Genomic DNA, 12,563 nt, shown 5'->3' with positions numbered 1-12,563 from the left:
TCTGTGTGTTTGTGTATGCGTGTTTATATAGGTGTTGTTCTAACACAACACAGCCAAAATTATTTACTCAGTGATATTTTACACTCTGCCAGAGATTGCTAAAGATATGAACATACTTGGAATAGAAGAGGATTGCTCTTCTGTGACATTACACCTGTGCACTGATAAACTCAAGGTTCATGATGACGGTTGAAATTTAAATACTTCTTTCCATCATGTGGAACTTGCTGCAGACAAACCCGCCAGCCCAGGACTGGATTACAATTGTCAGTGAGATTAACTGTAAACACTCTTGTCCAACACTCACAAAAAGAAATTGGCAAATCTCACAAGTCAAACTGAAACCATGACGTGTTTTGTAGTTTTTGTTTGACAAAAAAAAAAAAAAAAAATGTATCGGGTTATCAAAACAGTTGCCAATTATTTTTTTGTCAGTCTACTAATCTCCTCTAATACATAACTAACCTTACAACTCCATGCTCTAATACAGAAATATGAGTGATGTTAAAGTATATTGTTTAACAGTGCTACACTTGAGTGTCTCCTATACACTGATTTAGTTGTGGCACCACAATATCAACATTTAACACCTCATATTGATTTTCTTTTTTTCCCCCACATAAATAAAATCTTATCTTATCGTAGAGCTATAGAGCACTGATTTGCTCAACCCCCCCCCCCCCCCCCCCCCCCCCCCTCTCTCTCTCTCTCTCTCTCTCTCTCTCAGTATTTAACAGAACCTCACCAACTCAATCTAACCCATGTGTGTGAGGGTTGTTATTTGTTTGGCACAACATGAAGCAATGGAGCTGTTTGGTTGTTTATTTGTCACAAAGTACTTGGAAATTAGAATATTTGCATTTGAGCACCTTATATAGGGTATTATTTAATAATCATGTGTCAGCTAACACCACAAGTAGAATCTAACTCTGTGGGAACCACTGCATAACATAGCATCAGTGCATGTCAACTGTATTTACTACTGGGTTAATGTTCACTGTAGTGCTACTGTTGTTACCTAGCAGTTCTTCAGGGTCTTTGACTACAATGTGGGCGTTGAGCTCTTGCAGCTCCTGGTGAAGCTCCTCAACCTTCTTATTAGATTTTTTCAGCATGTTGTCAACATAAGCGAGGCTCTTCTTGTCTGTGGTGACCTGAGGAGAGAGGAGTGGGGGAGAATTGTGAAAAGTTGACAATTTTTCTCTAATAACGAAGACTCATGAGGATATTCCACCAACTGTAATCATAAAAAAATCAGTTTAGTCTAGTCATTAGGAGGATAACTGAGTCAGTGAAAACTGTTGTATAATGTTTTCTGAGATTCTGGAGGAGCTTTGTCATGTCTTTGTTTGGCCTTGAAGACTACAAACTAGCAGCATGGAGTTTGAAAGACTTGGGCATTTACTGGACAAAGAGGGTCTAATGAAATTATGTTAGTAGTTGCATAATGAGAAAGTAGTTGAGTGTTTTTAAAGCCTGACCTGCACTACTGTTAAAAAAATCAGCTGACTTAGCCTCTGCTGCTTTGATTTTGATCATCCTTGTTTTATTCACTCTCTTTTGAACGGCCCATCTTCATGGAATTGCAATACTAAATCACTGGAGTACACTTTCAAGAGAAAGACTGTCTACTGTAAAACTGAACCTGTGACATTACCTTGCGCAGGTTCTCTGCACCTTCTTTGATCTTCAGCTCCTTGCGGATCTCGCGGCGGATCTGCTCCTTGATCTCGTCCAGCTTCTGTTGGACCATGGTGTCGGACAGGTCCAGGTTGTGTCCCAGACCCAGTCGCTCTGCCACCATCTGGCCCCTGGCATCCCCCTGGAGGACAGGAGAGGAGGAGGAGGAGGAGGAGGAGGAGGAGGAGGAGATAAGAGGAAGATGTGGAATGTAATTTAGAGGTCAGTGAGGGAGGAGAAGGAGGAGGAAGAGTAAAATGGGATGTCAGAGAAAGAGGAGGAGAGGACACACAGAGGTCAGTGAATCAGTCAACAAATACTTTGCACACTGGCATTTTTTGAGTAGCATTTAACCAACAGAACTTATCAACGTAAACTGTCAAGGAGTTGCAACTTTCAATGTTTCAGCACAGCTAAATAAGCCTTTTATTGCCTCATAAAAAGCATGACTTTCCACTTTGTCATGAGAGCCTGCTCAGCAGTAAAGAAGTGATAACAACAGAAGAAGAGCTACAGGCATCCCACCCCAGCGGTCACTGAGTTTCTCATAATAACAACAGGTGAATTTTATGTAAAACCTGTGTGATCTGATTCCGATCATCATGTGATCAATGACATTTTTCTACTAAATGTTTTTCATTGAACATATTTAAAATGAATGAAACTTATAATTATGACTGAAATGTACTGACGATAACCTGTGAGGCTCAGAGATTCAACACTGGCTGCCCAGTCTGAGAGCTCTGAGGTCAACCCAGTGTAGTGGTGTGTTTTGAACTTGAGCGAACCTCTGAACGTGGTGTTTTCACTGTTGCTGTCAGTCACCATTGACCTGCATCCTTAAAGCCGTCACCTTAACTAAAGAGGGATTAGGAGTCACTTCCTGAATGGCTTCAGTTTCAAAGGTCAACATACAGTGGTGTGCTGTTGACGCTCCACTAGTTGATCAGAGAATACATCTGTGACTATCTGAAGGCTGTTTCATTCATTACACAGTTCTTGAATCTGAGACCTTTAGGTTGAAAATATCTTCTCATTTTAAATTTGAAGTTGGCAACATGAAGTTTTAATGGCGTTACAAGGTTACAATTATGACATACAAATATTAACCTTAATGAGTCCTTATAGCTTAAACAAACCAAATTACAAACCATGACATAAACGCTTCCCTCGCTTTAGTAAAATTATAATTGCTCAATTAGTTATGTAAAGACGTTGTTATTAAACATCCATGACGTTTGATATTTAGAAAAAAATCTGTGTAAACAGTCAAATCAAACTTTGTACGTCCCTCCAGAAAACAGATAAACTTCATGTGTTTAAATTGCAAAAGCTAAACCAAAACTCGTTGTACTCTGAAAGTCTCTGAAACTGTGCCAACTTCGCTCCAAATCTGTGGAGCTAAACTCCATTCATAAAACAAATGCCAAATGAAATGTGAAAAACAACATCACCACACAGTGACTACCACGAGATCTTTGTCGTATTGCATTTAACCCATCATGATTGTGTTATAAAGGAAGGGAAACACTTTCTTATTCACATATCTATATTTAGGTTTCATGAAATTTGCTTCCATTTAATGTTAAAAGCAACTGCCTAATGGTAAAAAAGGTGGATTGATTCAACAAAACAAAACCTCTAGCCTTTACTAATCCTTCTGCCTTACCGTAACTTCATCCGTTTCGGCCAACTCCATCTCTAAATCAGTTGAACAAACCAGTCCACGCATGTTCTGCTGACCAGCTAAACTATCCGCACACGAACTCCACTGAAGTTCTGCTGTCTACTAGGAGCAATGATATTCTACATCTTAAGCTACTACTGACAGATGCTCCGTCCAAAAGCCTCGCTCTTTCACTCCGCTAGTATCTGATTTTCTCTGGCTCTCTCATTTTGCGCTTTCTTTCTCGCACATGGACCATTGACATCAACAGGGAAGATAAACCGTCTGAGCAGCGACAGCCAAATCCCTCTTAGCTTCTCACCCAGTGAGGTCAGAGCAGCCCAGAATGGGACCTAATCTCACTCCAGGGAGAGGACTGTGTCTAAAATTAACTCAAGTTAAAAACGTAACACTGGCTGTCCATTGTGTCCTCCCCCGTGGAAAGCAACCTGTGTGGTGGAGGAAAGGAGAAGCAGCTCTGAAACGACACCCCAACAACTACAAGAAGATCCAATGTAGAGTAGAGAATAGAGTTCAGGTCTCAATGCAGAGTACAGTGAAGTCTGGTGATGGTGCTTTTTAATTGACTAGTAAAAACAAATCTTTTTTTTTTTTTTTTTTAAACCCCGAGAGCTCATCTGGAATTCAAAGGATGTCACTAAATGATAAAAGCCACCATATACAGCCAATATGGTGGCTATAAGTTACAAGCCAGCAGAGCAACATACAGGCTGTATTATCCTTTATTCATGCTGCGTTTTCACAGAGAATCCAGGTTTATTTTAGGGGTCAAAAACCACCTGCACCCCCTCTCCAAGAGAAGAGGCCATATTTTCACACAGCAAAAGTCATCCTATTTGGCTTGGCTAGTATTTAGACCATTGTCCATAAAATTATCATGAGTTCAGACAGGATTTGGTGGATTACTACCTCCGCTGAACAGCTACCTGGGAGAAACCCTGAAACCATCTCCTCTACTCCTGACTGATAGATTTATGCCAGGAAATGACATCATATTTGCTAAGATAAGAGATTTCCATCGGCTCAGTGTTTCCCTCACCCAGCTCTTGTGAAATCCCCCACTCTCCTCTCTATAGGTGCTCACTTCAGAGGAAGCTACAGTCTGCACATATCCTCGTCCAGAGGCTCCTTGATGACTCATAGGTAAAATGGAGGTCACAACTCCTGAAAGTGGAAGAATGGTGTGTGTATGTGGTGGTGGTGGGGGGGGGGGGGGGGCAGCTCTCTTCTTCAGCTCACTGCCCAGCAAAACTTGTTTGCACTGTAACTGTGTTTGCCCACTGTGGTATGAGGACAGCATGAGGACACCCAAAAGGGCCTATTTCACTGCGCAACAATGCAAGGAAATCCATGAAAGGCCAATCAGATAAGGGGGAAATAAATCAGCTCGTAGACCCACAAGGCCTGCGTTTTCATTTGAGATCAAACAAAGAAACTATATTCAAAGACAGAGAACAGGCGCTCATTTACAGGATTGGTTTCACCTCTGCTTGCAATACTTCCGTGAGTTGCTCTGTCACCTGCACAGCCTTATCATTTTTTGCTGCTTGAATGTATTGCCTAGTCAGGGGAATGACGCCACACCGGGGACTCAAGACTTATTAGGTTCAAAGACAAGTGAAGCTTGAATTGTAAGCAAATGTTTCCACTCAGAGCACAATGCAAACAGTTTATGATGGATGAAGGGAACTTGTTCTTGTCAGTGCGGCTCTGTTAGCTGCTCTGTGTAATGTTCAAAGGCTCACAACATATGAAAAGACTCTATCTAGTACACTGTGCCTACACATTTTGTTTAATACTACTAAAACAGAAGGGCTGCTTAATTTGTATGATAGAAAAAATGCTCCTCTATTTAAAATAAAAAATAATTTAATGTATAGCTGACCTGCCGACTGTCATCTAAGATTTGTATTTAATAAATCAGTTGATAATGTTCTTACAAAAGGTAAGGCAGCTGTTACCTACACGTGCTGAACTTCTCAAAAAGCCCTTTTAGTGCCCAAGATGTGACAGGAAACTGCGTGGTAAAAGCAAACATTAGGTCTGAACCTCAAGGGTAAGCAGGTTAACTTACTGTTTAATCCTGAAAGCTCCAAGTCCAATAACAAGAGCTCCATTCAGACAATAGGACAATGGAAAAGTTGAGGCCACTATCCAGGCTCTTACTTAAAAAAGCCAAGCCCTTTGCCATTTCTGCACAAGGCCTATCTCAGCCTAGAACCTGACACCCTGCCGTCTTACCCCACAGCTGGCTGCAGAGCAATGGCCGCAGCCTTGTGCTCTGCTGCGACCAGAAATAGCAACACAGGCTAATAAACGTAGATACTACAAATGCAGCTTTTGCATGAGCCTTACTCATATCCCATGTCAAGTCAAACTGTAGACAACGACTTGTACTTCAGGTCAGTGTTGACGGTCATGTCTGAGCTGGACAGAGAATAGATTTAGTCCGCAAGCAATAAACTGCACTGAAGCACCTGTTGCTCCGCTGAGTTGATCCGGGCCCTCTACATATTCACAACCACAGTTTAGCTGGTTTGGTCTGCTAAACACAGAGGCATCTTTTAACTTTTGACTTCTTTTACCTTTTAACTCTTTTGACTTCAAGAGGTCTTTTCAGTATTTTTTAAGTCCTACTAAAAATATATACGATATCATTGGGAATACAATGGCTGCCTGGGCTTGGGATATTGTCATTTATCGTCTGCTATTGACAGCAAACATGATCAAACAAACACCGTCAGTCAGGTATTGCTTCATAATAAGTATTGAGCATGCCAGCAGAAACTGAAAGGTCAGTTCAACTAAATGGATGGGTGTTCACAACACATACATATTGTCTATACAAGGACAAGCACTGCAGATTAGTTCATACTATAAACGCTAAATGTACATTAATATTGGTCGATTCAGTCGATGTTCTTTGCAACAGAGCTACAATGCTGTTAGAAAGTTTGTCTGGTTGTGCAAAACAACAACAAAATTTGTTTCTGAAACTTTTGTTTTGTATGTGTCCAGAGTGGAACACAATTCACTGCACAGAGCATCAGTTCGATTATTATAAATGTGATTTAGCATCCACTTGCTTCATCATGATGTACATCAATATTGGTATAATATTCTTATAATTAATCATGATGACAACTTTAGTCTCAAAGTAGTTTAACTTTACATCTCCAAGCTTGGCGTAAAGATTGGCTTAGTTATTATCCTCACACCACCTCTGTGATGAGATCCCAAATAAAGGGTGTCTTTATCCATTTATGTTCTCATACTCAGTTGGAAAAGGGTGGTCCAGCCTTCACCTGCAGGGGCTTAGCAGCCATTACTGTTCTCAGTTTAATATGAGCGACTTTGACAGTTTCATTTTATGAACCAAAGGCGGAGAATATTGTTCATCAGGCTGGGTCATCCATACATGTCACCGATGAAGGAACAGAGCAAGCACCTGTGGTGAGTAAATAAAATAAATGTTAACATTAAGTGTAATTATGACTAATCTGGTCCAGCCACAGCCTCACTGACATAGCAACAGGACATCACCACCTGTCGCCTCCGTGACCAGTTTCAGTCCGCACCAGCCCTGGGAAACATGTAAATAAAATACTTCATTTGCTCTGAGTGTCAGCTTTGTTATCTGCTGCAACCACCACCCTCCCCTCCACGGACATGAATAACAGTGTGAGTAAGACTGGTCTTAGCTTTAGAGTGAATTTGAGAGGACATTGCTAAAGAGGTGCTTGACTGCACCTCAAATGTGATTAGATAAAGTTTTGGATGAGCTGAAACACTTGGACAATATTTTTAGTCAGAAAGATTTATTTCAGGTCTGACGTCACTCAAGTGAAACCACATTAATCAGTGAGTCATGACCGTCCACAGACAATAATGAGACATGACCGTCCACAGACAATAATGAGACATGACCGTCCATACACAATAATGAGACATGACCGTCCACAGACAATAATGAGACATGACCGTCCACAGACAATAATGAGACATGACCGTCCACAGACAATAATGAGACATGACCGTCCATACACAATAATGAGACATGACCGTCCATACACAATAATGAGACATGACCGTCCACAGACAATAATGAGACATGACCGTCCACAGACAATAATGAGACATGACCGTCCACAGACAACGAGACATGACCGTCCACAGACAATAATGAGACATGACCGTCCACAGACAATAATGAGACATGACCGTCCACAGACAATAATGAGACATGACCGTCCATACACAATAATGAGACATGACCGTCCACACACAATAATGAGACATGACCGTCCACAGACAACGAGACATGACCGTCCACAGACAATAATGAGACATGACCGTCCACAGACAATAATGAGACATGACCGTCCATACACAATAATGAGACATGACCGTCCACACACAATAATGAGACATGACCGTCCACACACAATAATGAGACATGACCGTCCACAGACAACAATGAGACATGACCGTCCACAGACAACAATGAGACATGACCGTCCATACACAACAATGAGACATGACCGTCCACAGACAATAATGAGACATGACCGTCCACAGACAACGAGACATGACCGTCCACAGACAACGAGACATGACCGTCCACACACAATAATGAGACATGACCGTCCACACACAATAATGAGACATGACCGTCCACAGACAATGAGACATGACCGTCCACACACAATAATGAGACATGACCGTCCACAGACAATGAGACATGACCGTCCACAGACAATGAGACATGACCGTCCACAGACAACAATGAGACATGACCGTCCACACACAATAATGAGACATGACCGTCCACAGACAACGAGACATGACCGTCCACAGACAATGAGACATGACCGTCCACACACAATAATGAGACATGACTGTCCTCCTTACTTTCACTTGCTCGTCTTTTAAAACGCATACAAGAAAAGAGCATTTGCATGTTGAACTAGACATTAACTCACTCTGTTACACTAATGGAGACATATTTTAAGTTTATCCGGGCTGTAAGGTGTTTGAAAAAACTTTACGTCAGGCAAACATGAGCAGACCCGTGAACCCTGGGCTCTTTACCGCAGCAGTCTTCACTTTCTTCACATTACCGATGCACACGGAGAGGAAACACCGGCGCGGACACTCGGCAGACGGCGTGTCTTTCAGCAGTCAGGCAGGTTGACTGATCGTCGGGCTACAGATCTGTACGTTCACGTCCAACAGCCTCGTTTTGACCTGGACTCAAGCGGCGGAGACGACAGAAACGTTTCAACAATGGCCGCGGCGTTTATCAACACACCGGCCTCCGCACGGAGCCGCCGGTTTGAACCCTGAAGGTTCAAGGATAAGTTAGTTTGGATAATTGTTTCCCAGGCCTCAATCCATGGATAATTCCCACACAGCCCTTTGGGATCCAGCAGAGGCCCTTCACTTAAATTCAACGCTAGAGACCCGTAGCGACTCGGCTTTGATAAAATAAAGCTTTTTGCTAACTTATAATTGAACCTCTGAAGTAAGTTCGCGCACTTTTCGCAACAGTTGTCAACTTTTCCTACCTGCACGGAATCGGCGGCCATCTTGGTTTTCGCCTTTGAATCAAATCCTACGGGGAGAGAGGAGGGGAGGTGGAACTCCAAAAACAAGCCTTGTTTTAAGTTTCCCTCTCTGGCGACAAAAAGACGAGGTTATTTTGACCAAACCATCCGTCATCTCGGGTACATGGGGCTTCCCATGTCGTCTTCACACTTGTTTTGTGCGGTCACGCCGTCCTAGAGGGGTCCCGGAGGGCGGACTGGTGCTCATAAATAAAGAGCTGAAGCAGAAGTCTGTCCCAGTGCAGTTGGAGAAAGAGGCGGTGGTTACAGTGGAAGCGTCCGCCCAGAGGAGCTGCTGCTGCTGCTGCTGCTGCTGCTGCTCCCAGCCCGGACACATCTGACCAACACCTCATACAGGCTGACCCGACCTCCTGCTGACAGCCTCAAATCATCCGAGGTTAACACAAACATGGGGAATTATTATTATTATTATTAATATTTTTTATTTTATCAGCAACAAAGTATAAAAAAGTAGTCACTATGCAGAATGGCCTTTGCCAAAAGGGTCTATATTTATAGATGTTATATCATTTGATGCAATGTTTTAGTTGAAGGTGGATGAAATTTTATCTGCTTACTGTTGGGTAGTTTAATTTATAACAATGCATGATATTTTATGACTTGATCATGTGTTTTCTTCAAGTAATGAGACACTGCTATTTTCAAGTACGCAGGAAATGCAGTAGAATAATAAAATCCCTTCCCTCTCTAAATTGTAGTGGAGAGGAAGCGTCACAAAATCAAAACACAAAGTCTAATTTATTCACATATATTTGAATAGATTTTCCACTCCTTTTCAGAGTGTGATATTGTATTATTTTATGGATGCAAAAAGATGTAAACAGCATTTTAAATGGTACTCCAGCAATTAGTATTGCACCTCCATAAAACTGGGGGAGATTAGAGAAAGATTATTAAAAATCAAAGCAGCAGAGCCTGAAATATCCTGGCTCCACATCCCAAGTGAGGGCAATTTCCTACATTTCCCATAATCCACCCAGTAGCTTTTCACCTGGCAAATGGCCACATCTAAGAGCTCAGTGCCCCACAGTTTGTAAAGCAGACTTTCTATTATAAATTTGTAGTCTGCAATATCATCATCATTACTCTGATAGATCAGACAAACCACAGCAGACATCATACAACTGTTTTTACAGGCTGAGTCGTGCTCGCCATCATTACTTTATTGACCTTATTAATTTGTCAAACCAATGAAGTGATCATTATAAGTTGGTCATATAGTTTCTACCAGTCAATACAGAAATTAAATAAGTGTAATGGAATAAAAAGTACAATACTTGCCCCTGAAATGTATAAAATAGTATGAAGTATAAATACTCAAGTACAAGTACGTCAAAACTGTACTTGAGTACTTGTTGTTAGTTGGCAGGGGACTGCACCTCAGGAAGACCTTTAACAATTTAATAATGATCATCAAACTGTATTCAGAGGATCATGCAGATGCTGTACAAATTTGCTGACAACCAGAACTGCACAGCAAACATGAGCTGCCATAATAAATAGGAGTCACAGTTTACTTTTGAGTTGTCAAGCCAGATGGATCAGGAGAAGCTGTTACGAAGAAGCAACAGGGAAAACACTTAAGTCTTCTCCAATGGGGCCAGCGCATGACATGTCTCACCTCAGTGAGGAGACTTACCGCTGCATTACATAAGCCACAGGGACACAGTCATCACAAGCCATATGTCTCAGAGACTGGGCACTCTCTGTGCTTATGGCGCAACGTCTCAAATATTTATCGGTGTGGACAACAACACCGGCTGCACATTCCTAAACTCAGCATTGTCCACATAAAAAGTGGCAGAGGCCTTGTTGGACGAACCTATGAATTATGTGTTCCCATTAAAATCCACAAAGAGCTCTACTTTTGTCTTTCTGTCTCCATGGTGACGTTCTCCAGAAGATGACTGAGGACAGGTGCTGCAGACAGGACGTGACGGCTCTGACGTTCATATGTAGATCAATACAGTCAGCAATAGCCACAACCTGTGCTGAATGGGCTAGGTGCGGGAGAGGTAATGGAGATGATATGGTGTGATGTTGTTTCTGTTCTAGCAGATTAATCAGAATCTGCTAATATCTGTTTTTATCAGAAACATGGGCAACATGTCTGTGGTGCTCTGCTCTGTTTCCCTCCTCTGTTTCTACAGTTGAATGAGCAATGTACTTATCTTACAATAAATATGAGGATTATTGCTCTGATTAATACTATAATTACTATGTGTAATTGAGTATTAGATTAGATTAGCGATGCATAATTATATAATCTGTTTCTTGGGAAAAGCGTGTGGTTTAGGAGCATCCTGGTGGTCTCGGCGTGTGAGGCCCTCACCATGGTGACTTCCTTGTTTTAGGTCCAGTGTTTCACCAAATGCTGTTTTTAGACGGAGACACAAATTTTGACAGCTGTGATTTCAATGTATGGTTATCTGACCCATGATCAGTTAAATTATGACCCAATATTGACAGTGAAGTTGCTAGTGTTGCACAGACAGACCTTGTACTACAGTTCAAAAGTCAAAGTTCTTGCTGTATCTAATATCAGAATATTATAGGGTCATTTTTTTTGTTAAAAGCTATTAAATGCATGTGCGCTGGTTTGATACTAAATAGGTAACATATTTTAGGTAACGCCTTCCTCCTCTCTTGTAAGCTCTCTTAATAAAAGATAAAATACTAGAATAATTTATGCATTTACGATCTCCCCCAAACATGTTTTAGGACATAAAAATACTATGCATTGAATAATCTTTTGTGCCTGATATATTTTTTCACAAGAAAGATAAATGACCTTATATTGAATCACAACTGGCTTACGAACAGTCTGTTAAGTTGCAACATCGTTCTTGTACATCCAATTGATAAATTCAGAATTAAGGTGAACGCAGATCCCCCTTCGGCAGGTGAATGTGAAAGTGTCTAACTCAGCACATCCATCGTTTTGCACAGGGAAGGTCAAACATCCAGGTGAAGAAACAAAAAAAAGAAGTGTTGGAGTGGTGGGCAACTTATTATTTATAAGTCTTGACAATTCTACACAAAAGTGTACACAGGCTTAGCTGTTTACCGTTTTCTAAACTGTAAAAAAAAAAAAAAAAAAAAATCAAAGTACTTGTTGAAAATCTTCCCTGGTGATTTACACATTGAGATGGTGGGTGTCAGTTGTGCTGGGAAATAACTGTGGCAGATTACTGGACCATTAGATCCAACCTTAAGGAACTAGAGGCAGTCAGCAGCATCTTCACAGGCATCAAATTTGAAAATTGATCACAAATAACATAACGGTAGCCAGATATTGGATAAATAATCTTGTAAAGACTTAAAATGTACTTATCGATAAAATCAATGTTTTTAGATGTGAAGTTTGGGGAGTTTAGATTTCCTGTAACTACTTCATAAAGGGCCTCAAGAGTGGTTAACGCTCAGTCCTAAACCTAATGTCAAATTTTAAAAGGCAGCCTGGGGGAGAGGGGTTGGGGGGTATTGTCCCAATTATCTGGATCAGAGGGCCAAAACCAAGAGGCTGTAACTGGAGAACGATTTCAGATTAATGTGGATGAGCCCAATAG

The 12,563-nt window shown here is 41.4% G+C and overlaps 1 protein-coding gene across 3 annotated transcripts in view; it reads right to left on the bottom strand.

Moving 5' to 3' along the window:
* Positions 1–9,192, bottom strand: part of pkn2a (protein kinase N2a) — a 29,433-nt gene extending 20,241 nt beyond the window's left edge. The window contains exons 1-3 of one of the 3 annotated variants that reach the window (XM_071492448.1): positions 8,935–9,192; positions 1,658–1,822; positions 1,019–1,154 (exon numbers count right to left, since the gene is read on the bottom strand). In XM_071492448.1, coding sequence (XP_071348549.1) covers positions 1,019–1,154; positions 1,658–1,822; positions 8,935–8,955 — 322 coding nt within the window. In that variant the 5' untranslated portion in view covers positions 8,956–9,192. Of the gene's footprint in view, positions 1–1,018; positions 1,155–1,657; positions 1,823–3,349; positions 4,490–8,487; positions 8,510–8,934 lie in introns of those variants that run through there. The other 2 variants (XM_071492449.1, XM_071492447.1) reach the window with 2 other exon arrangements.
* Between the last annotated feature and the right edge of the window lie 3,371 nt (positions 9,193–12,563).

The sequence above is a fragment of the Trachinotus anak genome, unplaced genomic scaffold, assembly GCF_046630095.1.
Source record: "Trachinotus anak isolate AG129_WGS33_773 ecotype Australia unplaced genomic scaffold, CSIRO_AGI_Tana_v1 ptg000012l, whole genome shotgun sequence".
NCBI classification, from domain to species: domain Eukaryota; kingdom Metazoa; phylum Chordata; class Actinopteri; order Carangiformes; family Carangidae; genus Trachinotus; species Trachinotus anak.
Note: the sequence above shows the minus strand (reverse complement) of the source record. Positions and strands in the feature narration are given on the sequence as shown.